The sequence below is a fragment of the Zonotrichia albicollis genome, chromosome 8, assembly GCF_047830755.1.
Source record: "Zonotrichia albicollis isolate bZonAlb1 chromosome 8, bZonAlb1.hap1, whole genome shotgun sequence".
Taxonomy (NCBI): Eukaryota; Metazoa; Chordata; class Aves; order Passeriformes; family Passerellidae; genus Zonotrichia; species Zonotrichia albicollis.
Window position 1 is genome coordinate 11040708 of NC_133826.1, and position 27221 is coordinate 11067928.

Below are 27221 nucleotides of genomic sequence, written 5' to 3' on the forward strand. Positions count from 1 at the left end.
CATTTTTATATTACCATATATTGCTTGAAGTGGTTCTTAATGGAAGGATAAACAGAGCAATCATGTTATTAGATGTGCTTGACGCACTTACCAGCAGCAGGCTAAATAAAAGTAATTCAACGGGGATGCAGGAATGTTTCTGTCATGGGGGTTCACCCGGCAGTGGGAAGATGCTTGCTGGGCTGGGCTGGCCCCAGAAGCCAGGTGCACAGCTGATTTACACAGTAAAGCAATCAGAGCACCAGAGTAATCTGGAGTTATGCTCTTGCTTCCAGAGAGGCAGTATCTTAGGCCAAAGGTAGTTCATGGACAATGCTGTTAGAAGGGTTGATGGGGCAAGGCTTTGTAAGTATTACAGTACACGCAGGAGAGATACAGCCAGAGAAATTACCAACTTTTATATCCACTATTTCACTGGGTGGTGTGTCAAACTGCAACCAGACAGTAAATTTTTACACAAGAACTCTGACATTGATACCTCTGAAGTGTCAATGGGAACACAACTACCAAAAACACGCATTTCCAGATTTATCATTTTACCACAAGAACAAAGAAAAAGAATGACTGTGTGTGAGAGAGATTTGCAGAGTACACATATACTTTAGTACAATGACTGAATTAAAGTCTACAGTAAGTTTAAACCTCCTACAAACCACTCAAAAGTAATTAGTGACTTGTAATGCAGCCATGCTTGAGAAGGAACTAGGGAAAATGCTCAACCCAAATTAAGATACTCAAGAACTTCATTCTTTGGCAAAGCCATCAGGTTTCTAGTTTTCACATGTTCAGCTGAGGAAGGCAAGCTCCTTAGCACAGGGCATGCCTGCTCTGAGTACCAGAGAGAATGCCTTCTCCAGTGTTACCACAACATGAATACTGAGAAGATCATTAGGGCTGAACTGGCATGTGAGAGGAGGGCACACAACCCACATCCAGACACCTCACCACTACCCATGACTCAGGGCAAACCCAACCTGCAAAGTATTATGGCTTCAAGAAACACATTTCCTACAGCATCCTAGAAACTGGCAGCCTTCCTCAGGCTTTCCAGGACAGATGAAACTCCTTTTCTTTTGAAGAGCCACAAGTTTGACTCCTGACAGCTGTTGAGTGTGCAGTCTCCATGTGAGCAAGGGCAGGTCTGGTACTTTTAACACACTTAAGTGCAATCAGTTCTGTGTGATCTTGCTTCTCCTGTCTGCACTGAAAATGCTCTGCTTGCCAGCAAGCACAGCAGAAGTAACACTGGGTGAAGGAGTCTGGGACAGAGGCAGTAAGACATCCAGAATAAAGGTGTAGAAAAAGCACACAAGGACACAAGGAGGAAACTGAAGGGCAAAAGGAGCTGAGCAAATTGCTCCCTGTCCTGGGGCAGTGAGGGATGAGGCAAAGGCATTCCAGCTATGAAGAGGTAAATGCTGCAAACCATCAGTGCAAGGGCGCAGTTCCCACCTCTTCCCTCCAAGACCACCATCCCATCATGGCCCTTTTTCCTTCATGCTCTTGTGTATCTGCTATAGCAAGGCAACCACTGCACTCTGTATGAGAAGAGAGGCTGAAAAAGGCACTGAGGAGCAGGTGTTGTGAGTAAAGGGAGCTGGGTGCGGCTGAGGTTAAAAGCATCCTCTGACTAGCCCAGAGAATTTCCTGTTATCTCCAGGTCAGAGAGGGCTAACACTCAATTCTCTGATTTGTTCAAGCAGGAACTCTGTGCTAAAGGTGGCCTTAGTGCAGGAAGGGGGCTGCAAGAACAGACAGACTCAAAAGATGACATATCTGTGGTAATATGAGCTACAAATCAACTGCAAGCAGAGAAGGAAATGGATACTGTGGCTCTGATAGGCCCCAGATGGGAAAGGCAGGACACCTTCAGCCTCCTGTTAGTGGGTGGACTATCCTGTGGTCACCAATTGGCAACAATATCCTCTTTGGAGCAAAGCTACTTGTGAAACGTCAGCAGAAAGTACAGCTGAAGGACAGCAACACAAGAAAAAGAAAGGGAAAGTGGCGGAGCAGTAAGGGAAGACATTTACACAGGATTATGTAACAAATTTCAAATGAACTCATATAGCTCCTCCCTGCAGGGAGGGAGGATGCTCACTCTGCTGAGGCTCATGGAAACTTCACATTGCTGGGATTAACTTTCTTGTGTCATCCTTATTTCAAGAGGACATCTGTGTGAACAGCTCTCTGACTGCAGACATCCACAGACCCTGCCCCAGGACACCTATGGCCCACCACTGTGCAGAGCTGATCCTGTTGATGCAATGAACAAGCCAGACATTGCTGAGACCAACACAGACTCAGTGAGGTTCTCTCATGGCATGACAGGGACCTGGTCTGCCACAACCTTGTCTACTATGCCACTTGCAGGGAGAGAGGAAAATGACCTTCACAGCGACTATCTCATCATACTGTGAGCAGGAAAAAACAAAGTTGTGGGTTTGGGAACCTCCCTTGCAAACTGGAAAGTCACAGAAGAGAGCAGTAAATTGGCTGCAGCCAAGAAACTTTGGCAAAGGGCTACATTTCTGAAACCCAAACAGGAGCACTGTAAGTAATAGTTGCTTACCTTTGACAGTGATCTGGGCTGTGGCTTCGATCATGCCAAGGGAAGAGATGGCCACGCAGGTGTAGTTGGCAGACTGCATGATGTTATTGAGCTCCAGGACGTTCCTACCGACGGGCATTTCATCTTCTTTGGTCAGCTCCTCCACACCAGCCATCCACTTCACATAGGGCATTGGAGCACCTACTGCCACGCAGGTGAGGTTCACGCTCCCCCCAGGCATCACCTCGTGGTTGCTCGGAGGGATAGAGAATCGAGGAGCAACACGCCGCACTGAAACAAGGAGGAGACAGCTAGTAGGGCCACAGCACCAGCACAGAGCACTCGGCTGCACTGTGGGGGTACATGAGGGGCAGCCAACGTTTTTGCCTGTCTATCCCTCAGGACAGATAAAATGAAGTGCAAAAGCTGTTCACTACTTTGCCAAATTGCACACACTTTGCTATCCCTCCTTAGCCACTGGCATCTTATTAGCAGAACTCATTAAGAGATGGCTCAATCCCTTCCCTCCAAATGTAGCCTTTTGAAATCATATTACTAACATGAAACATTCCTCCATTTAAATTACATCCTTCTAATTAGAGAGCATGCACAAATGCCAGTCACACACTTCGCGCAGGGCCTGCTGAAGCTCTGCAAAACGGAATCACCTGCTCAATTTATTAGCTCTGTAGCAAAGCAGCCCGTTCTCTAAACCTCACAGGGTTTGGGCAGGGGCAGCAGAAGGGTTTTTTTCTGAATTAGCACACGTGTGCTGCTAAATAAAATATAATTCCTTTCAAAATGTAACTCAGGTTCTACCTTGGCTCAGAAAATAGTCACCCAAGCTGCATGACATTGTCAGGGCCTGAAGAGATCACCTTGCTGGGCAGGAGAGAACTAATCCTGACAGATGTGAGATCATATCCATTTTGACAGAAGAGAGCTGGGCTGGCAGAACCTTTCCCACCTTCGTGGCAGCTCTTTGGGAGATGTATTCCTCCTTATTGCATTGCACAGCTTCTCTTCCTATCAATCCCTTGCTGGGTATTTCATTCAAGACTTATTTGTAAGCAACTCTCAGCTACAATAAAGCTCTAAAGCTGCCTGCCATATGCATTCCCGTCAGGAAAATGACACTGAGAAATGAGGTCCCTTCTTCAGGGTTAGTGTTATGGGCCTATTTAAGCAAGGGTAGAGAAACAACTGTGCTCAGTAAATCTTTGTCTCCTCTGGGCAAGCTCATTTCAGTCTGTAGTTAAAAAGGGAAACTGCTTGGATGTGTCTTGCCCAGCAGCTCTGCTCTCCTCTAGCCTCTTCCACTGGAAAAGCAGCCCCGAGCAGCGGCCGGGGTCACGACTGCCCGGCTGCGAGGAGCCTCTCCCTGCCAACTGTGCTCCTCCATCCGTGCACTGGGCTGGGCTGGTGGGGCAGCGACTGCTGCAGTGCTGGGGCAGCTGGGACCGGGGCAGGAGCCTGAGCAGGGCCAGGTCACAGCAGGCCACGGGTGTGGCCAGCCCCACGGGCGATGGGGGCCGGGGACTCACAGCTCTGCTGGGCTGCTCCTCCACCGCGGCATCTCCGCAGACTGCAAAGCTGCTGACAGCCCCGTGAGCCGCAGAGGTGTCAGCTCCGCTTGCCAAGCTGGCTCTACCCAAATCAAATTTCACTAGTGCTCTCTTTGATGATTCATCCCCAAACCATCAGGATTACAGAAATAGACTGAACACAGAAGCCCCCACACTTGCATGTACAACAGAGCTCAGACTTTGTGATAAATTAAACAATACTGTCAACATTGTGTGTGTACTACACATCGTCTCAGTGACAAAACAGGGCTCATTAGCTCCTTACCAACCAGAGTAAGGATAACTTAAGGATAACTTCCTTTGCAATTTTTTTTTTGAGCATATAAATCCAAAGTCTTGCTGGATGCTTCTTTTAATCAATTATTAAATCTCAAATCAATACCCACATGAGCAATCACCAGTGAAGTGTTACCTGACCAACGGGGCAGTGCTCCCCAAATGAGACAGAACTGAAAGTGTACTCAGATGCTATGCAGTCATGAGAATACAGACTTAACCTGATGGACATGGCAATGGTTTAACATGATGGCATGTATTTCCAACCAAAGCATCCCAGCACCATTCATTAAGAGTCAGGTTTATTTTCCAATGAACATGGCGTCGAATTATTCCAGGTAGAAGCTGTTCAAATTCTGTCCCCGCCAAAGGACCAAACCCACCCACTCAAGCTGTATTAAAACAGAAAAAAAAGCAAACTTTGAGGGTAATGCCATAGGTGTGCACAGAGCACTCACACACATGCACAAGGCAAACAGGCTGGCAGGCACCGGAGGCCACTACAAAGTCAGACAGACAGTGGTGGAAGGGCAGGTCAGGGAGAGGGAAGGCACACAAATACGTACAAGGACCTGGAAAGACAAACTGGAGGACACAAGGCCATGCAGAAAGATCAGAGCCCAGCATGCACAAACAGATTTTCACTTCCAGCCCTGTGAGACCAGAGGAAGCACAGCCTGCTGCAGACTCCCCTACACCCCACACTGAGTCCCCATGCCAAGCTCCTGCTTTCAGGGTGCTCCTGGGGCTGTCTGAGTCCCATTGGTGCCGTGTCACCCTTGATGTGTCCTGCAGAGGGGCAGGACCTGTGGTGGCTGTGCTGCCTCTCCCGAGGGATGTCAGGGCTGACATTGCCTGCTCCCTTGCAGGGAGGGGACAAGCACTTCACTGGGCTCAGGGCCCCGCAGCAGCACTCTGCAGGGTGATGGGAAGTCACTCTCCCCCCTGTGCCACACACATGGGAGCAGCAGAGGTGATTGGTGCATTCCTGTGCTTAGAAAAGGGATGAGTGGCAAGGAAAGCTCTCCTGTGGATCAAACAGTATGAGACCCCCTCACCAGCCTCGACACCGGCTGTGCCTCCTGCACACCACAGCCTGCAGGTGCTGTGCGGAGCCTCAGCTCTCCAGCCTGGCAACAGAGGAGTGCTTAAACAGGCTTCTGTGGTGCATTCCTGCAATCCAGAATGGCTGAGCCATCTTCCTTCCCCTCATTTGCACACCGGCAGAGCTGCTGAGATGGACTCACTGCTCTGCACCAGAGAGCAGCAGTGCCCAAGGCACCCAGCTGCTAAAAATGGATGCCCTGTGCAGGGGTCAGCTCTCTACATGAGAGGTGGGAGGAGGTCAGGGCAGTGCCTTCAGTAAGAGATCTGGCCAGACACTGCTCTGACAGGAGTATGTGCAAAGGAAGGGATGGGCTCCACCAGCCTGCCATCCTCTTGGGGGATAATTGGCAGCTTCTTGTCCCAGTCAGTATGGAGGGAGAAGGGGAGATGCTGTCAGTTAGCATTAGCAAGAGCTGGCACAGCTCTCACAGCAGCTTGCAGAGCACCATCAACACATTCCTCGGGCTCAAGCCAGCAATTTAAGTTGCTAGCTTCTCTAGCATAAGAGTCTGGTAATAATTCAAATCAGTGTAACTCCTCAAAAAGCAACATTCTTGGAATTTCTGTCCAATTTACAAGTCAAATCACATGGGTTATTACAGTCCATGACTCTACCTCAAGTGCTCCAGAAAATTTTGTTTTCTTCGTTTTTTGCAGCAATGAAATTTCCCTTTTAATTACAATTTTCTTGACTAGAATTTGCAATAATTTTTTTAATCCTCTTTTTGGATAAGGATCAGAAGAAGATGGTTCAGAGGTTTTGCAAGAACAGCACAGGGAAAACTACTATGAATATTAAAAATATTTCAATATGGACAATACTATAATTCAGGGGTTTAACTAAACCTGCAGACTGACAAAAATGAGATTCATTATAATTCATCCCGAGAATAGGCATCATAAGGGCTCTGTGCTAGCCCACTATTCTGCATATCTCCCTACAGAGAGCATTCCTTAGGAAGTGAAGTGAAACTCAGAGCAGTGAGTGCAGGGCAACCTGAGCCCATGCCCTGGATCTCACAGGACTGGGAGAAAAGACACTGTGGAGTCTGGCTCCCCACTCACAGGGGGGACTGCTGGGGGAAGGAGGGGGGCAAGCAACACTAGAGCCACAAGGGTTCTAGAGAAATGTTAATAATTCAGCATGCACTAACATGCACATTCCTTGCCTTGAGAGCAAAGAGCTTCAATCGATTGCCTGGCTCCTTTCAGCACGGAGTGGCTGTTTCCACACGTCTCAGGTTCCCTCCGAGGGTGAAGTTACCCCTCTGGAGAACCAGGGACACCCTCCTCCCTGCTGCTGGCTGCAAAAGCTGTAGGCTCTAAGCTCAGGGCTCTCAGGCTGGTGTTGTTAGTCCCTCTCACGTGCTGAGACACTGCTGGATCCAGTGAGGCTCTGCTGGAAACACAAAGTGCCAGGAGGACTGCCCAGGCTTCCAAAGTCGTGCAGTGCTGCTAGGGAAGGGGGAAACCAAATTTCCAAATTTTCCTGCTGGCTGCCTTAGCCACAGTACAGCTTAGCAGATGACAATGCTAACATCCCTCCCTCTGGTCTGCAGAGATTCAGGCACCTCTATTTGCCCACTCCTGCTTCAGAGTCTCCTTTGCACCATGCCTACCTGGCATCTAATTCTGGGCTTCTCCTGTGTGCTCACTGGGTGCTGCCCCATGGTGATGGAGCTGTACTTGTGCTCTGCACACTTCTCTGCTCCTCTCTGAGGCAATTCCAGCTGCTCAGTTCCTGACATCCTCTCCCCTTTGTCCTCTGCACGAGGGAACAGCAGCCAGAAGTCTCTTTTGCTCTGAAGCAGAACCAGGACTGCCTGCTCTGCTGCTCCTCCCCAGTCCCAGCACACACAAGGCAAGGTCAGGGGGCTCTGCTCTGTCCTCCCAGCTGGGATGAGCAGCACAGTACAAAGCAGGGGCACATCTCTGAGTGTGAGACTGTCCAATTCATTACTCGAGACAGGCAAGCTGAAGGATCCCTGGTGAACAGTGTGTGTTCTTGCCCTTGCCAGACTGGTCACCTGCCAAAACTCCTGCCTTCCTCAGGAACCACCTCCTCCAGGTCAGGAAGGAGTGAGTTTAGGAGCTATCCTCAAATCTGATCATTGGTCTGCATGGTTTACTCATGTGTAGACACCTTTCATCTCTCCCCAGTGCTATAATTTTACAAAAGGACTTCAAACGGAAAGGCAGTTGCTGAAGTCTCACAACCTATTGACAGAACCAACAGAAGGAGAGGAAAAATTGGAACCAGAAAAAATGCATTTACAGTCTAATCTTGTGCTCAAACAATGCTGTACTATTTATGCTCCCAATGTATCCTTGAGTGCTGACATTTTATAGACAATTTCCAAAACAGGGCCTTGCCATTTTTGGATTATATTTCAGCTATAACTTTTAGGTCTAATTATTTGTGCTGACAACCACATATAAAAGAGGATATATCATTACAGTGGTGCAGCACTGGAGACACATCAGCATTCAGCATACTGACATACTAATAGCAAAGCAAGGGAGAGCAAGATTGTGGAGCTCTGCAATTTGCATTTGCTCTCAGAAATTTCTCTGATGAAAATAACACAACATTAAGGAGGGGAATAAGAGAAAAGATCCACTGTATCAAGATAAAATAACTTGTTAATAAATAACCTTGTAGCAGTCACAGAGCAATAATTAAATGCATGGGTTAGCAGTACACAGTTTTAAGTAAAGCTGGAAAAATGTACGATGTAATTATCAGTGCCAAACAAATTATAAGCATGGCAAACCCCAATGGAATATTTAGAAACTAATTTCTGGCTTCACATTAAATATTTGTGTATGTAGGTATTTTTGGTGGAGTGGGAAGGAAGGGTTGACAAAAAGAATGAGAAATTCTTCACTCCTGCTGCCTTATAACCATTCTCAGCTGCCTCCCTTCAGCTAAACCATATGGCTAAAACACTTAAGTGCCCTGTCAAAGGTTTAGTCTCCAGAGGTGTCTCAGCCATCACAGAAGTGCTTCAAATTCACTGAAATCTGGGAGGCTTTGGGCCTTGGTTTTGATTTCCTCTCTTTTCTTCCTTGTTCTCATTTTTCATCATTGTCTTGTGCTGAGGTAATTTTATCCTCCACAAAATCTATTTTTAGAAGGTAAACAACAAAGGTCCCGTTCCTCAGTACAATCTAAATGAGAGCATGTTCCAGGGAGAGAAATGGGATCGAACTCAGTGTACTGAAACAGCTGCTATGACAATTTGTTAAAACTTGTTCCAGCGATGATCATAAGACAATTCATCCAGCTGCCTGATAGTTTGTGTGAGAGAAGCCAGGGTCTCTTCCCCATGCCACCTGGGGAGCGGTGTGAGCATCCCCTACCTTCAGTGGGTGTGGAAGCACAGACCCCCATAGAACCTGTTTAGTGAAGGAATCATGTCTGGAAACTAAATCAAGACTTCTGCCAGAAACACCAGCTTTCCTCAGCATGAAATCATGAGTGCCTTGAGCTAGGTCTGGAGCTAGATTTAATTAAAAGGCTGGATTTGCCTTTCACTACTGCCCTTTATTCACCTCTGGCTCTCTGAGAGCAGCAGGACAGAGCAGAGCAAAGCACCAGTCAGTTTTGCTGAGTGGCTACAAGCTCCTGTGTGTGTCACCATGGGCCTCCCTGAGCCACCTTTGGTGTGGCTGGGGCCACTGCCAGAGCTCCCAGCGCTCCTGCCTGCAGAGGCAGACCCAGCCGAGAAGGAAGGAGAGGCAGACCTGCTTGTGCAAAGGGCTCTTGTCTGAGCATGGACAGAGCATGGAAAATGGGCTACCCCAGTGCTGAGGAGGAGGGATGTTGCCTTTGCACAAGGGATCTGGATCTCAGCCAGCTGCCCCTGCTGCCTTGTGGCAAGGGAGGGTATCATGCTGGGTTCTCCTCCAGCTGAGATCAAAGTAAGCATTTTGCCTCTAGAGAAAGCTAAAACTTTTAAAGCTTCAGGAGGAATTAAGGAACCCACACTCTCCAGCAGCTTGTGAAGGGACTGAACATTCTGATCTCTGCTTCCGAAGACTGTTCTTGCTCTCCAGCCAGAAAGCAGCAGCAGTTTAGAGGATTTACACTTGCACCTAGCACGACTAAAGGGTTAGAAAAGGACCCCACAGAGAGCAGCATGCACTTCTTCCTACCCTGCCTTTGACAAAACTGCCCTGGCTGGTATTTGCATGCAAAATATATTCTGTGCACTTTAAATCTCAAGCAACAAAGGCATGCAAGCAAAGTATCAATGCCATCACCAGAGTCACAGCAAACAGTAAGCAGATTCCACCAGGCACACTGTGGCTGTGCCTGGAAAGGAGCCAGTCTGCAGGCCCCCCTCCCCTTTTGGGGATGGCTCTCCTCTCCCTACTGGAAAAGTCCCATCTGACGTGGCGTACTGTAGATGGATAAGAAGTGAAAAGGACCAACCTTCTCGCTGATCTGAGAGATGAAAGTTTGTTTTGTTTGATGGCAGAGTGCGATGAAGATGAGGAGGGAATAAAAAAAGACAAGGAAAAACACAGAGAGTAAAAACAGGCCAAGCTTCATCTGTCCGCACACCACTGAAACGACAAGACAAGACTACAGAGGTCAGCCATGACTTCCCACCAGGCACACAGCACTCCATGGCAGGGACAGGAGAGGCCACACTCACACTGCTCTGCCCAGAGCAGGGCTGGCCCCTCTGCCTCCCTGACCCACTCACCACTCCTGGCTGCAGGGCAGAGGGGACAGCACATCCCACACATCCCCACATGGAGGGTGCTTCAGGGACATCCCTGCTCTGGGCCAGATGCTGGACACACAGACGTGTTTACATGTGCAGAACACTCACACACACAGAGCAAAGGACTCCAGCCAGCACACATGTGCTCCTATACACCCACTCCAGCTACAGAGATGATGGCAAAGGCACTTTAAACCATTGATCACACACTAGGAAGACCGTATACGTAAATCCGAATTTTATAAAGTATGAAAGAAATGCTCCAAGTGGTGAATCGAAAATCTTCTACCATGAAGAGCTGTTTCCCCTCTCCAAACAAAGAGCTAAATGCAGCAGAGAGGTATTAGGCAAGTGACAGACATGCACAGTCTCAGCTGGGCTCAGTTTTGAGAGCCTTATTGGTACAATGTGCTGTGAGTGAGAGATGGACAAGGAATCAGAAGGAAAAAAACACCCAGAGAATTGAGCAGGTCCCAGTTTTTGTTCCTGCGGGAGAGACAGCAGAAGGTTAGTTGCATTTTCCTTATAGACAAAGGAGATCTTATTTCTCTGGCAGGAGTGACCTCACTGCAGCTACAGATCTGTGGCATACCAGCTGTAATCGAACCCTCACTGAGAGAATACACAAATGGATTTGATAGTTAAAGACTGCTTATGAGTCACATTTTTGATGGGGAAAGGAGAAGGTGGGGGAAGGAATTTGCTTTCCAGCAGCAACACTGCAAATTAGAGAACAGCATGTGGCATTATACAGTGCAACAGTACAGTAAGCCATTTCCAGCAACCAGAGGACAGGATTTTAACCAACACTGACACAGTATAGGCAAGGCAACAAGCTACCAATAACAGCTACCACAGTGGCCTATGGAGTGAATTGTAGCTTGCTGGAGAACAGCAAAACATTTATTTACATTTTTTTCAATTGAACTGATACCAGGGAACTTGAACCAACCAACTCAGAGCCTAACTGACCTGTGAGGGCCATATCCAGCAAGGAGCATCACCAAGACATCTTTAAAACAATCCTAAGTTTAAAGTCCAGGTTTCCTCCATCCTGCTTGAGGAATGGGATTTACTTCTTGCTCTACAAAACCTTAGCATAAGGCTCATTTGATCCTGTGAGACCCTGTGATGGGAGGGAACCTCTTTATTGCTGCTCCCAAGCCAGCACTTTATTTCCTAATCTAATGGAGCGTATCACATCTGCATGGCTTCAGCAGGCAATGAGGGGCTCTGCCTCCTGCTCAGCTCTTCCCAACAGGGAGGATTTGTTTCCTGCCCTTGCTCAGGAAGGACAGTGCTGCTGGCAAACCAGGTGTGCTTGTGGAAGGCTGCATTTCTGGAAAGCAGCACTAATATTGCAATAGGCCAACACAAACTCCAAGTGCTGCCAGCGTGGACCAACCCACTGCACCCACTGGGACTGTGAAACTGAAGGGCAAGAGGCTGGTGAAGGGTGTGAGACTGAGGAATGCTGCTGGAACAGCTATAGGAATACCTATCCTTGCTGCTGAAGCACCAGAGCCAACCCCTCTCCTTGGGAGGGACTGAGAGACCCTGGCCAGACCAAGGGGACTCACTGTGCTGCCACTTGGCCTGCTTGGGGACAAAGTGAGGGGTGCTGCTCCAGCTGGGGGACAGCCAGCAGCTTTGTTTTGGGGAATCTGGCAGGGATCACACTGCATCAGTGGGCATGGACAGGAGTAGGCTCCAGCAGTGGCTTTCCACAGGTGTTGACACTTCAGATTAGAGCTGGAAAGGTGAGGAGACACGTGTGAAACACATTAATTCAAACAGATAGCTTCCTGCTTTGTCAAACACGAACAAGTTTAGGACCTGCTATTTGTCATTAATTGCTGGATTATCTCTTAATCTCATTTTATATTAGTGGTTTATAAGCAATAAAAACCAGTAGCAGGCTATTTTGGAACAGCTGTAAAGCAACAGGGAGAAAGTTCTCTCTGCTCTTCCCTTAGTTAAGGCTTAAACAGCTGCTGCTTTATCTGAGATAAACCTGATAAATGGTAAATTGAAAGTTTCATCTCCTTACAGGTTCCATTCACATGATCGCTTATCTCCAGTTCTCTATCCATGTCACTCCTAAGGTAAAAAGCACGTTTTATCAACGGCTTCTCTGCTTTTTCACAGAACAAATAACTGAGCAGTGATGGTAAATAACATCTGCCTCCCCACCATGCATGGACAGAGGCAGAGGATTTAAGCCTGGGGTTACCCAGAGTATCCCCTACGCAGAACACCACGGCTCACTAGGCACGCTGCTGCGTCCTCACGAACCCGAGCTGCCTGGCAGCTAAGCTGAACATGCCAGTCTAAGTGCAAGTCAAGTCACAGCAGAGAAGCCATCAGAGGATAGCAAACTCTAGAAGGTAAAAACAGGGCTCCATTTGAGATCCAAGCTGAAACAGCAAAGAACCAAAGAGCAAGGCTGTATCAGACACATGTCTGCCAGTCCTGACTGTCAGACAGCTCTCATGATCTACAGGCAGAAACTCCTATGCCGACTGAATTTGGCTTTTACTCTGCCACAGATGTGCTTGTCTGTGCAGCAGCAGCAATACTCCAACCACAGCAGCTTGTTCAGAAAGAATGAATTTGGATTTATGGGGGGCTCTGCTTTTGAATAGTCTTGGTCATTAGTGACCTGAAACAAGGCAGGGGGCTGTGGCCAGAATATGAACGCACAGGTCTAAGAGTTTAGATCACTAGCTCAAACAAAGGAACACATTTTCAAAGTGGGAAGCTAATACTTCCCTGAAAGCATCAAGAAAGTTCATCATCCCAACTGGTATTGCAATTCTGCTGGGAACTGCCAGAATCTGTCCTGTGTGAAAACCCTCTGGCGCTATGCAAGGCATTAATATAAAGGCCAACCCCTACACTTTGGAATCCAAAAGACAGAGAGGTTAACAAAAACCCAAAGGGGGATGAACCTGTTCCTGCTTATCTCCAAAAACACATCTTGTGTCTCAAGGATTCCACATAAATCAAATTTTATCCTTTACAGCTTTTAGTGGTATAGAGGAACAAAAGGACAGATTGTCTTTTTTACGCCAGATTACATGAGAATAAGACAACCTTCCATTATATCCGATGAACAATGCTCTCATGCCACAGTGATGAGTATATTCCATCCCAGAGAGACAGACAGGATGCTCAGGGTGCCCAACCATCCTTTCCCCATTCATAGTGCACACACATGCATGCATGAATTCAATTATGAGCAGAAAATCTCAGAGCACCAGAGACGTATTTCTTAGTCCTTTGTGCAAGTGGATATGGAAGGGGAGGAAATGGACATTTACTTGGCACAGATATGCAGGCCTAATTGTTCCACAGATGTCTGTGCAGGTCATATGGGGAGGAGGGGAAAAAGAGGTTTTCAAGTACATTTCTGTGTTGCATTATCGTACACTGAGCCACCAGTCACTCTCCTTCTATTTTCCACAAAGGTCATTTTACAAATAATAATACTTGAGCCTTGCAATGCACTTTGAACCATCAAAGGGCTTTGCAAGGAACAAAATTGTTAAGCTTATTTGGTTGAGTTCTATAAAGAACACTGGAATCTTTGATGGAATGTGCTAGCTGAAGGACAAAGGACTATTATTTATTAAACCATGATCATTAGAAGTATTACAGCATAGCAGAATGCTCACAGAAACACACTGATGGTGAACACACTTCCTTGCCAGGAGAAAATATGACAAAAATATTCATAGTAATATTTGGGGAGGAGAAAACTTGTCAGAAGCCTCCATGTGCTTCTCTGGCTCTGAAGCTGACAGCACCACAAGCCACAGTGCTGGTGTCACGTGTGGCACAGCCCTGGCTGTGCTGGCCCCTCACAGCCAGCCAGGTGCGCCTGCCACACCACACAGGCCATGGGTCACAGCAGCACGGGCACAGCTCCAGCCTGGAGAAGCACCTGGGGGCAGAGGAAATGGAATTAAAAGTACTGAAATCCCATAAACAGTATGTTTATGGCACTGCTGAAGCCTTCCTTCAGCAGTGTCACTGGTCTCTGCTCACTGCAGCGTGGTCAGGACTGTGCAGGGACTCAGGGACATGGTAGCCCTTCAGAACCGCGGCCTCCTCGGCCATGTGGCAGCTGCTGAGGGCTCTGCTCTGCAGCTCTACCACAGCCTGCCTTTGCTTCTTCTGATGGTCCAGGGCACACATCTGTGCAGAGCAGCAGGCAGGGTCAGCCAGTCTGACTCAACTGCTGCTTTGTGTTTCCTGTCATCCAGACATCTCCCTCACAAGTCTCTCCAGTCTCTGCTTGCCTGTGATCCTTGCCAGGCCCTCAAGCACTGGCAGTGCCCCTCTTCAGTCAAGTACTGTCACCCCCATCAACCCTGAGGAGAGGCAGGTTTAGCAGAGCACACTGCCGGAAGTGTGCATGCAGCTGGGCTGTAAACAAACGTATTCCCTTGTTATTTAGCCATTTTTCAGACATCTCCAGTTTTGGTTGCTGACTGTTCAACCACTGTCCTCAGCTTTTACTCTTCTCTTGGCAATAGCCTTGAGCTTTGACTGCTGTTGCTATTTTAGCTGTTTTAATATTACATAAGCAGAAAATGTTCTTTTTAAAGGCGTCAAGTCTTCTTGCTCCAGGCCCGTGTCAGTCATGCAGAATTATTATTATTTACACAAGGTCCCTGCTGCAGTAAGTATCATACAGCCACAAGTAGCCATTTCAGTGAGCTCCCTCCGTGTCTGAGCCTAAGCTACTGCCAAGTTCTCAAGGGTAAAACCCTGCAGAGGCCAGAGAATTGCTGCTAGGGACAGAGCAGCAATCCGAATTCCATTTTGGGTGATGGCTCCTTGGTGAAATTTGGCAAATAAAATTTCAGACTCCAAGCAGGGTTCCCTACTGCCAAATGAAATACTAGCCTGGCCTTTCTAAAAGCAGATCAAGAAAGCACAGGTTTTTGCAGTAATACCATTTCTATTTACTGTAGTCTGATTTATTAGTTTGCAATTTGGGGACAAAGCAGATAATTCAGTTTTAAATGACCTTTTTTTTTTAAAGTAGCTGCGCAGCTCCTTCTCTACAGTATGTGCAGCACTTTGGGCTAGTGAACTCACTGCACTTGCCCCATTGGGATGTGCCTTGAAGGCCTGAAAAGCAGCATTTAAAAAGAGAAAACTGGGCAGCAGATTTCTCATTTGATGGCAAGTATGCAGCCAGGGCTCCTGTAAGTACTATTCTCATAGCACTGGCATTGCTCACTGCTGTAAGCAGCACTGGGGAACACTTGTAGTGAACTCCACAGTGTATTCTTACATACACTCTTCCTACTCATCTGCTTCATATGTAGACAGGAAAGGGTAGAAAACCCCTTTATACAGGGAAAGAGGAAAATAACAGTGCATCTCTTGTGGGGTGCACCACACGGGCCACCACCTTCACAGGCATTTTGTAGGACAAGACTTGTGGCTGAAAATTCTTCTCTTGGTGCAGATGTCCCTGAAGTTATAGGCAAATGAAAAGTGAAATGTGTTCCTAAAAACTCAATAGTATAGGTGAATCAGTGCAATTACACTATGGTCCCAGAGAGCATGACAAAATGATACCACTTTTTTTCCCCATACTACGTCCAATCTGCCTTCTACTCTTAAATCAATTTCTTAAATGTCTTGAATCAACATCTTGGATCTTTTGCTGCTAAATTAAACAGTGAACTCTCTGGATTAGAGGAATCACATCTTCCATATTTCTATTCCCTTCCCTTCTCCCCGCAGCACCATCAAGTCCCAAATCTAATCATTGTTACAATATACTCTGGTAGATGTAACCATGGACCACAGAAGGAGGATTGTTTCTTCATGGTGGTAATGATAACATCCAGACCAGCACTGGCAAATGTGCTTGTGTTTAAGGGCCAGGGTAGGCATATGCCACTGTGCTCCCTTCAAAGTCCTGCTATGGTCCAGATAGCCACCCTGCCCTGGCATCCTCCCTGTTCTTGCTCCTCTGATGGTCTGGATGCTTTGGGCCACCCTCCAGCACTGGGAGGCACTCAGCTCCCAGTGCTGATTCCAGCCCCTTCCCAGCTCAGCAGCAGCAGCCAGATAGACCCATCAGTCTAGAAGCAGAAGAAGCAGAAGGCTTATGAGGATTGCTTTCCAGCACACTTAGTAAGATGAAAATAATAGCTCCAAGGAAAATGCATCCATTTTCCTTTACAAATCCCTGGTGTGGAAATGTTTTAACTTTTAATGAAGTCCATCTGTGCAGAAGTGCTGGCTCTAAAGGATTTACAGAGACAAGACACTGGTGTAGCCTGCTACTTCCTCCTCCTGTTTTTCCATTGATATAGAAAGCCCTGAGCAGTGCCCAGATACTCCTCCTCAGCACCCAGTCTCTTCCTTTGTTAGCATGAAAAGTATAAAGATGCTAATGAGCCTGTGCTTTCTAACACAGCCCACTCACAAAGGATTACCTGGGAGGCTAGGAAAGGGGAGAATATGATCAAAAACATAAATCCCCAGAGTCAAGAGACAAACAAACATTTGAACTATTAGAAAAGCAATAGGCTGTAAATGAGAGCAGGCAAAAGCAGTCCCAAGGACTACACAGACTGGAAATTAGTGCTGCTGCTCAGCACTCAGCCATGCTTCCCAGGGAAGTGGATGACTGCTTGGATATTCACTACAATGAGGTCAATCATTATAGAACCACCAAGCAGTGGCAGTGCAGTCCACAGACTTAATTTCCACTGTAATTTAGCATTAATTAATGCCCCCACTAGTAAACATGCAGGCACTTTCTAAAGATCCTACTACAAGTCACTGATGTGTCTAATGACAACACTGTAGGACTATCACAAAAAGAAAAAAATCAGGGATTTCTATCCTGCAACCCAGACCTGAGAAAGTAAGATATTTCTATTTTTTTTCCTTGCAATAAAGAAATAATATACTGTTCTTGGTTTGGGTAACTTTTTGAAGTATTTAACTAAAGCAGTAACAGTAAGACCTATTTTTTTGTAGAACATTTGCTATCAGAATCTGTAAGCAAAAATACCATCTAGGACCTAGTATGCACAGGAAACATTATCTGATAATGTCATCATAATTTATGGGGTGTCATGTCTTAAAAATACAGAAACACTTCATCAGGATCATGTAAGTTGGAGATTCACATTGTAAAGATTATGTGCAAGAAAAAGGCTTGTTCCAAACACTTATGTGTAAACAAGTGACAGTTAACAGCAAAACATATGTCAAAGAACATGCTTTTGTTGGTGAACATGAGGATCCTGTCACATGTGCAGACCACCCAGAGCCCATGCTTAGCCCCAACAAGACAAATGAACCTTGCTGAGCACAAGCCAAGTGTAAAATCCAGTAAACTCCTCAGTCCTCTGGGATTCATTTGCTAAACAAAGAGCGTTCATTAGTAAGAAATTGTAAACTTGTTAAGAAGAGGCTTTTCTACCTTGTGAAGCTTTTGTGCCTTTTTCAGCCACATGTCTATAGAAAATAGAACATTGATAGTCTGAGCATGTCACAGGAAGCAAAAGCATCCCAAATACTGCAGCAATACAGCTGGATATCCACACAAACCTATGCAAGAACAGCCAACCTGGTAACTAGAATCCTTTCTCTCAGAGAGCAAAGGGTCAATCTGGGATGAGTTTTAGTACAGCTTGCCTGGAAAATGAAATTGCAAGAATACAGGGAATTTAAAATCATCCATGAATACATTGTGAGAGTGAAATGAGTGATTCCACCGCACAGATATAGCTTCATCTTCTGAATATGCTTAATTGGATACTTCAGTCTTCCAAAGACTCTTACAATCCAAATTAGGCTGCAAAATAAAAAAGCAGTCCCCCATAATAAGAAACAAAAACAATGCCAGAAGCCACTCCTAGAAGCAAACACACAGCATGAGAAGACTTTATCATTCTCTTGTCCTCTTTACATACTAACCCATGCATATACAGCCTTAAGATTTTCTTTCTTTAAATCAGAGGAAGGAAGAAATGAATATGAGATTTTATTATTAGTCTGTTGATTTACTATATGAAAATAAAATCTGGTTCTAACTTCCTAATAAGCACCAGCACAAGAACGTTCTTTCTTTTCTTGGGAAAACCCATAACTACATTTCCCAGGGGCTCCTGACCAATGAGTCTGCTTCTACAGAGTTTGATATGAAGCAGCTTTTTTTTATTCTTGCTGAAATTAACAGAAAGTGTACAGGGAATTTAGCACTTGCTTCTCTCCAAGCTAATTCAAACACCTTCAATGTAGAGCAACAAAACAGCCAGGAGACTATCCTAATATAAAACCTAGTTATTTTGGTATGTGGAAAACAGTTTTAAATTGGCAACATAGCATAACCATTAGAAAAATTGCCTTACATGAATTGTGGCTAATTTCCAGCAGGTTCCCAGTGTGAGCCATTAATACCCTGAGGCTCAATCATTGATGCATATAAGATGGATTAGGACAATTCCAAAAAACTGTTCAGTTTTTAAAGGTACACATTCCAAAGCAGAGGCTTAAATATTGGCTCAGTATAGCTGAGCACCTCTGGCTGGTCAGAGCATGACCAGTTTTACACTACTCCACCAAAGGTTAGTTTATGCTGAAACAATTAAGCCATGCCTTGATCCAAATCAAGATAACTATGACACAGAAGTTAAGGAGCTCAAGAGAGAAAGGAATTCCCATTCTGCTCATGTTTCAGTATTTTACATAACACCATATAAACAGCAAAAACAGATTTGCTTTGTGAGTCAAACACAACATAGATCAAAGATATCATTGAACTCGGTGGCTTTTGAACAAAAGACCCCATCACCCAATCCACAGTGTAATCAGGGCAGAAGGCAGGGAACGTTCTCCCGTCACTGAAAACCATGGAGATTTTGAGAAGGAGGAGAATGATCTCCTTGGGCGGAAGCTGCTCTTACCTCGAACATAAAGGTTGGCTGGGGCAGAGTAGCGGGTTCCTGCACTGTTGGTTGCAACACATTCATATTTGCCTTGGTCTGACTCCTCACTGTTCTCTATTTGCAGGGCTCCTGTATACAAACAAGATGAAACAGACAATTCAGGTTATGGCAAATCTGGTAACCAGACTAACAGCCTCTGAAAAGGAAGGCCATGCCCCACACTTTTAAGGTATCCTCCTGGATAAATATTTCGTGATGTTCCCTGGACCCATAAGATACCAGCATGCAGCCAAAGGTACCCAGTCTGCTGTTAGAAACTTGTGAAATTGATTATTGTTATTTTTCTAATGTGCAGGGAACAAATTACTGATTTATTTCTAACCATCCCAACCACTTCTATTTTTTTGCTTCAATAAAGGAAGAAAACATACACTTACACACATATTAATTACAGCTTCATATGGGACTCCTGCCTAATAAAAGGACCTTTAATAAGTCTTTAATCAAAACAGGCAAGCACAAAGCACATTTAACTGTAGCTGTTTCTTATCTGATCCACACAAAGCCTAGCAAACACTCAACAAATTACAACTTTCCTGCAGAAATTGGCAGAGTCCCATCCCTCCCACCTCAGCACTCTTCCTTGGTGATGTCTCAAAAAGACAGCTCTTTTTGAGAAAACACTTTGTCTTTCGTCAACTTTTTTCCATGTTAGTGCTCTCTGTGTTTTTTCAGATTTCATCATATACAATATAACAACATCAGAAAGTTAGTCTGAGACAGGAAAGACACCCACCAACACAGCACACCCTCAATGCTGCACGGTGCTCATGTGAAGGTCACCCTCCCTTTGTCCCAGCTGTGCCTGCTCCCCTAGCTTTGGGTCAGGAAGAGCTGTTTATCCCAGGCTGCACATTCCTTGGGATACGATCTGATCCCATCCCCAAAGTGCCAAATGCATGAGGGGCTCATGTACATAATGGCAGCAATTGCCAGGGCACACAGAGTAGCAATTTACATGGGGAACCTGCACAGTACCAGTGATGTGGAAGTGAGCCGTGGTCTAAGCTGGTTTACTCTCAACCTACTCAGCACATTCCACTGGAGTCCAGCAGCACTCAGCCTGGCAGCCTGGCCTTTCGTCCAAATTCATGCCCAGCACAGATTACTGCACAACTGGTCACATCTAAACTCCCTTAACTGGGCTCCATATGCAGACTAAAAGATGGAGATGCAGAGAAGGAAAGAAGCAGGATGCATATGACAGCAACCTGGCACTGCAGGAGTGTGTGGCCTCTGGCCAGACACTGAAGTGGCTGCTGCTCAGCCTGCTTTCCTCCCCAGGCATTGTGGGAATAATTTTTTAAGTGCCTCCAAGTGCTCAGATTCTGCTGGATAGTATTGCCTGCAAGAAGGGAACTCTGTTCACAAACCATATACCAAACTAAAAAATGTTAACCCCTTTGCTTGTAATGATCTGAACTCATTTCTGCCTGCCACGGTTGAAAATGACCACTGAGAGCTACACTGAGAATAGCTGGTGAAATTGCCTTCTCCCTTCTTGCTGGTTCAAGCTGCAGAGGTCAAACTCAGTTTTTCTTATCATCAGAACAGAAGAAAAACTAATGTGAATCAACCACTGCCACCTACATTATTTAGAAGGATAAATTGAGACTGTAGCATAAGCCTATATGTCATGGGGAAAAATGAACTTCCCTGGGTTCTGCCATATAATAAAAATGATGTACAGAGCCCTCCCTATTGCTGCATTAGTGCTGGAAATGAGGCTAGACAGAGAAAGCTCGTTTGCAAAAAGTATTTCCACCTACTAACAAAAGGACCTGCCAGCTTGCCTGGCCACAGCCCTCTCTGGACACCCGCAGGCTGAAGCCTACAGAACTCTGCTGCTTGATTCAAGGAAAAACAGTGAATTTCTACATCCTGTCTGGGAAAAACATCTTCAAGCAGACAGCAGCATGATAGGCAGTGGAGCAGGACAAACTTTCCCAGCATTGACAAGATACAGAGAATCAGAGAATCTAGAAATGGAAAAGACCTATTAGGTTACCTCGTGCATCCCTGGGGGCCAGGGCAGGATAGTTCCCTGTTGTAAATGTACTTGTCTTGTGTCCAATTCCATTTTAAATGTGCCAAGTGATAGGTCTTTCACCACTTCCTAAAGGAATTGATGCCACTGCCTGGTTATGCTCTCTGTCAGGAAGATTTTCTCGGAACTCACCATATATTATCCCCCTTTGTAATTTCTGCTCATCATTCCTTGGGCATGCATGTGCTGCAGAGCTCATTCCAAGTGCTTCCATCAAGCTTGTCTGGGAAAAGCTGTCTGTTGCAAAATACACCCAAGCTTAATAAAAAACCCAACTGGCTGGGCCGGAAGCAGAGCCAGCTTCAAGTGATAGTAGTATCTGCCTAGGAAAAAAGTAAGATCCCTAGATAATTCCGCCATAAACATATGACCCTTTTAGCCATTTAAGACATATCACTGGTATTTTTTTACCCTTTATACTTGTGATCACCATGTCTCTTAAATGTCAATCAAACTGTTTTTCATCTTTAGGGACCTCAATAGCGGAAAGAAAAAAGAGTATGAAGGAAATGAGAGGAGTTTCAAAAGAAATGCTGTTATTGCCTGTCAACATGGACCAATTTCTAAAATCATAGTATAAACATGCAACGTGTCAGCAACTGCCTACAAACTGCTCAGGGACATTGGGCAAGGGACTCTGGGTTTGTCTGGGTTGGCACAACTATTCAAATTACAGTGTGTCAGGAGGAAGACAAGAACCCAGAGCAGAAGGAAGTTAACAGAAACCTTTCATATGAAACAGAAAGAAAATAGATCCTGCAATAAATCATCGTTAGACAAACACAGAGATCCTGCAGCATAACTGACAGCCAGCAGAAACTGGAAGGATCATGGTAAACTGATTGCAGTCAACAGGGCTGTAGGGGTTTTTCTGAAGGACAACCTATAACTAAGTGATGGATCCAGGAAAGTGTAGGGTGTCTCAGAGTACAAAGATTTATGAATAAAGTTAAAAAGCTCAGACATTTCTGGAATCAGAAAGCTGGAGACAGACATGCATCTGAGACTTGGGAAAAAACTTCCTAAAAAATGCTCTCAGCACTAGTTCAGTGATCCCACAGAAAGAAAGACATCATCTCTTGGGTTGGGCTCATGTCTAGGCTGGACAGAACACATAGAGCACAGGAAAGTTAAGAGCTGAGCTTGGAGCATGTTTCCCTGAAATTCATGGAAGCTGCATCCAAAGACGCTCCAAAGCGCAGTGAATTCTTCGCCTTGACAAGTGCAAAGGATCTGATTTCTATTCCTAGCCCTGTCAACATCTCATAATCTTCTGCGCCTCTGCAAACCAGGGCTAGAAAGGCTGATTTACTTTTATTCATTACTTTGGGATTTATGTTGCATAAGCTGCTGAGTGAGGTCTCGTTCACACAGGATGTTACTGCAGGATGTTCTCACATGGACTCCCCCAGTGCTCCTGTGCCAGGTGCCTTGTTCCCACTCGTGTGGCTGAGTCCTGACGTGCAATCAGACAGCAGGGCTTTGGTGGATGCATGAGGACCATCTACCAGGACATGGATGCAAGCACACAGAGGAGCAGTAAACAGCTTGTTCGGCAGCTTGGGGGGCTCTGCAGCAGCACATGCACATCAGAGTGAAACCTGTCCCTGCTGAGCACCACTTGACCCCCGCTGCTCCTCTGCAGCAGGGCTCCAGAGAAAGAGGGGAACAATTCCTCACCACACTGCCATGTCATGCTAGCCTTGCTTGTGCCTCAGACCTGCTCCTGATAACACAGCTTATCAGAGAGCTGACAGCTCCTGAGAAAAACCCCTGGCAGCTCTCCCATGCCAGAGAGAATGGTGACAAGGCAGAGTTTTCCAGGGCTGAGGGCAGGAGTCAGCCCTGCTGACTGACAAGCATTCCTTACTTTATATTCCTTATTCCTCCTTACTCTGTGCTGGTATCTTCTTGCCAGTCTCTCCCTTTCCTCTCCCAGCTTTGCTTTTGCTCTTTAACTTGGGCACAGACAACAGTCCTGTTAGCAGCTTTCCAAGATACTTATCTATTCAAATATACTTGTGCTCAGGCAGAATCATTAGTTGCAATGACAGTGGTTAAAAGAAGCATTTAAAAAGTGCCCTGCACAGAGCAAGCGTGGGAAAGGCAGATCCTGATAAGGGACAATTTTTGGCAGTGCTGGGTACTGTTGTGCCATGGAGGGCTTGTCACTCTCTTCTCCAGGTGACAACGCAAATGTAAAAGGCTCTGAGCTGCCATACAAATTGATCCCTCTGAAATCCTGCTCTGTAGCTCACTGGGAGCTTGTGCTCTCCTTCCAGAGAGCACCGCACGGAGCCAAACACCACAGCTCCTGGGGCAATGCTTTTCCTTATCAATTCAGGTTGGAGCTCCATCCCCAGCAGTGGGAACAGCTCTTTTTCTCTACCAGGGCATTCACAGCCTCAGTCCTCTGGGCTCACAACCGAGGCTGACTTTTTGCCCTGGTTATAAAATCAGATGTGGAATTAAATGCTCCTCTAAGCACCCAAGAGTCAGAGAAACCAGGCTGCAGACACAGCACTCATCTAAGGAAAGGACTTGCAATGCAGATGCAATGAACCCAGCTACCTGACCAGGGCCCTTCCTCTCAGCAGAGGCAAATTTAGCCCACCTGCACACTAGAGCACATGGCTATCCTAAACACCTCCCTTTTCTCTACCCCTGCTTCCCATCAGCTTCTTACACAAAAATACTGACTTCTCCTCCAGCAGTATTCTTAGCACCCTCTTCAGCCAGTTCCCTCTTCAACAAGTGCTCAGGTGTGGGTCTCAACCCCTTTTGCTAAAAATTTTCTCCTAGGGAAGGAAAATTTCTTTAATAAAGTCCAGACATCTGTGCAGTAGCAATCCCAGACCAAATAAGGACTCATAAATGTGAATATAGTGGACAAAGACACAATGTGAAGCCTTGACAATGGGAGAGTTGGACTCTGACATCCTGGCTGTTGCCCGAGATAACAAACTTGCTGTGGGAGCTGTGAAAAAATACCAAACCATGTGAGAGTCACTAAAATGAAAATAAGCATTTCCCACATTCACTATTTTTGGTAATTTATAACAGCAGCATCTCCCAGCTGTTCTAGAGGATTGTACCTAGCCTCCACAAGCTACTGGCACTGCCAAATATGCAAAACAAGGTAACTACAAATGTATTTTCACTGTTAGTGTTCATTATGGTTATTATGCCTGTGAGGATGGGGATTGGCATACAAGGGGCCTGTTCTGGATGGCAGCACTGCTGAGAAATCACCCTTCTGAACACCAGAGGCAGCTGCTGATAGTACCTGACTGCTGCCAGGAGCTGGACTCAGGCAGAGAGGGAGGAAAGGAGACCCAACACTCTCGGCAGCGTGAGGCCTCCTCTTAGACAGGAGATTTTCAGGATGCTCTGATCCCTCACTAGCAGGTACAGGGAATCTCAGGGGACTCTGCCTCAGAAGCAAAACTATACACTGTCAAAAGCACACTAACTCCTCTGTGTGCTTCTAAAGGGACATAAGTCAATCTGAATGTGACAGCAAGAAAAACAGCATTACAGGCATTTCCAGGCACTACCCCACCCAGCCTCCCCCTGACACTTCTCCTGCAAGCAGATCTCATTTTAAAATTGTTTTTCTTTTGCTTTCCTTTGGTGACTGGAAAAGCTCAAGAAACAGGAAGAAAATCCTATAATACACAAAGTACAACCAAATGTACAAACACATCCTCAAAAAGAGACAGCAAAATTCTTTTAGCTTCCTCTAATCTCTTTGGATAGCTCTACGCTCCAGCTCGCAGGATAGCGTTGAAATAAGGGAGCTATATTTAAACCAGTTCACTTGGGACTGGAAAGGTTTAGCTGCAGCTATACACAAGTCGGTGCGGGTGTTTACCTGGCTTCCCAGACAGCTTCTGACACCCAAGTGAGCTGATCTAAAGTTAATTCAGACAGACCTCTGCTACGCTGACGTCTGCAAGGAAGAAATACTCTTATGTATAGGAACCTCTGATATTTCCTGTGGTGACAGAAAAGTAACAAATAAATCTGACTGGAAAGGGATAATGCCTGAGATGATGATGTTTCTTTACCTCCTCATGTGTATCCAATCTAGTGCCTGCTCAGTCCAGCACCCACCAGAAACACAACTGCATTCTCCTCTCTCTTACAGGCCACAGCAGGAAAATGCAGCCAGGTTTCACAAAGGGTTGAGTGAGTTAAACTGCAGAGAAATGCTGGAAATTAACATCTTACATCCTACTTTCAAACTATAAATGGGGCAGAACTTGCTTAAACATGGATTTGCTGATACTATCTTGTGGGTCACCTTAAGAAGCCAGCTCTTGCCTAATCTGACAGGCATTTGCCAGCTGTATGTCTTTCAGATGAACAAACAGAGACTTCAAGATTAAATTACTCTCAGGGGCAGTCCCAGAGGGGTAAAGAGTGAAACTACAAATGGAAATTCTGAATTATGGATGGGAGTTCCTCCCATTTAAGGGAAGCCAGAGATGTCTCGGACAGAAAGGACCAAATATGTGTGGGTAAGGTCAAAAGAGTTTGTTTAGAGATAAAAATCTCTTTGTGTTTGGAGGGGTGCATGGTAGACTATCTCAGGTCATCCTCTGTCTAACCACAGGCTGTTCCCTCCAGGTGGGCTTGCCACTGCTCTGACAGAAATGCCTTGGATACCATCCCAAGAACTCCAGACACACAACTCCTAGCAACACAGTCACAGCAGCAATGAAATCACACCAAAACCACCCCTTCCCCCCGAACATTATTACCAAAAGGGTTCATTTAGAGTAATTAGTTCACCCTTCCTTTCAGACCAAATTAATGGATTCCAAAGCATCAAACTTACCTTAATGAGGAACAAGAGTGCAGCTGGGTATAGAACATGGCAGAACAGTCACTTCTACATGGACACAACCTCACCATCATAAAAGCACTTTGATCTAATCTGTCATTATCTTTAGAAATTCAATGACCTCCATTTTAAATTAAAGGCATCAGGCTGACAGAAATCCTCTAGGAGAAGCCAGAGAGCAGCACGTGGCTTCTGTTTGCTCTCACAGAAATGCCATATTTGACATTCAAACAGGACACATATATTTTAAATAATGTCAAGAACACTCTTAAAATACCTCGTCAGGACTCAAACGGGGGTGGGAAGGGGGTGGGGGTGCGGGAAACTTATGTTTTATGAAATGGATGGTTCTTTTCACAGAGATGCCATCGGTTCCCAAGCAGGACGTATGGAGCATCCATGTGGTTCTGGTGCTGAGTCACTAATGCCATCAGCTGGGACGGGCATGCAGCAAAGCGTGCGGGGAGGCCCTGGGAGGGCTGCACGCTCAGCGCGCTCGGCCGGCAGCTCAGAGCGGATGGCGAGTTAGCGTTCCATCTGTCACTGCATTTTAGCATTTCCAGTAGAAACAGGAGATGAAGAAATAGTTTTAAGGAGTTTGCAACATCACAGCTGTCAATCTCCAGTGTTCCAAAGGGAGGAATGACAGATACGTAATCCCATTCATATAAAAATAAGGTTTGCAATCTTCTTCCCTGACCTAGATTTGCTACAAAGGCAACTTAATGCAAATACATATCAAACACCAATTCACATTTACTCTAAGATCACTTAACAGGAGCTGAAAACATTAACTCCCAGCAACAGAACCAGTTCCAAGAGTAAGATTATTAACTTCCAGCAGTGATTCAGGGAAAAGGGCGAGGAAAAGGGAGAAGGGGGAAAACCGAACAAACGAGGTTGTGTTGATTTATAGGTAGCAGTCATTCTGTCAAGAAATCCAGAGGTCAATCAAGAGGGGTAACCAAAATCACAAGAGAATTCAGAAGGGCCTTAGCACATAACGCTGATTAACATGCTAAAGTTAATTTAAAGAGACAGCTTTGAGTGTTTAGGCTAGAAAAAACAACAGTCCA

The 27221-nt window shown here is 45.8% G+C and overlaps 1 protein-coding gene across 19 annotated transcripts in view; it reads right to left on the reverse strand.

Moving 5' to 3' along the window:
• Positions 1-27221, reverse strand: part of PTPRF (protein tyrosine phosphatase receptor type F) — a 374760-nt gene that overhangs the window by 71170 nt on the left and 276369 nt on the right. For all 19 annotated transcript variants that reach the window (XM_026790433.2, XM_014276090.3, XM_014276085.3 and 16 more), the window contains 2 exons: positions 19208-19318; positions 2573-2842 (listed from right to left, as the gene is read on the reverse strand). In XM_026790433.2, coding sequence (XP_026646234.2) covers positions 2573-2842; positions 19208-19318 — 381 coding nt within the window. The remainder of the gene's footprint in view (positions 1-2572; positions 2843-19207; positions 19319-27221) is intronic.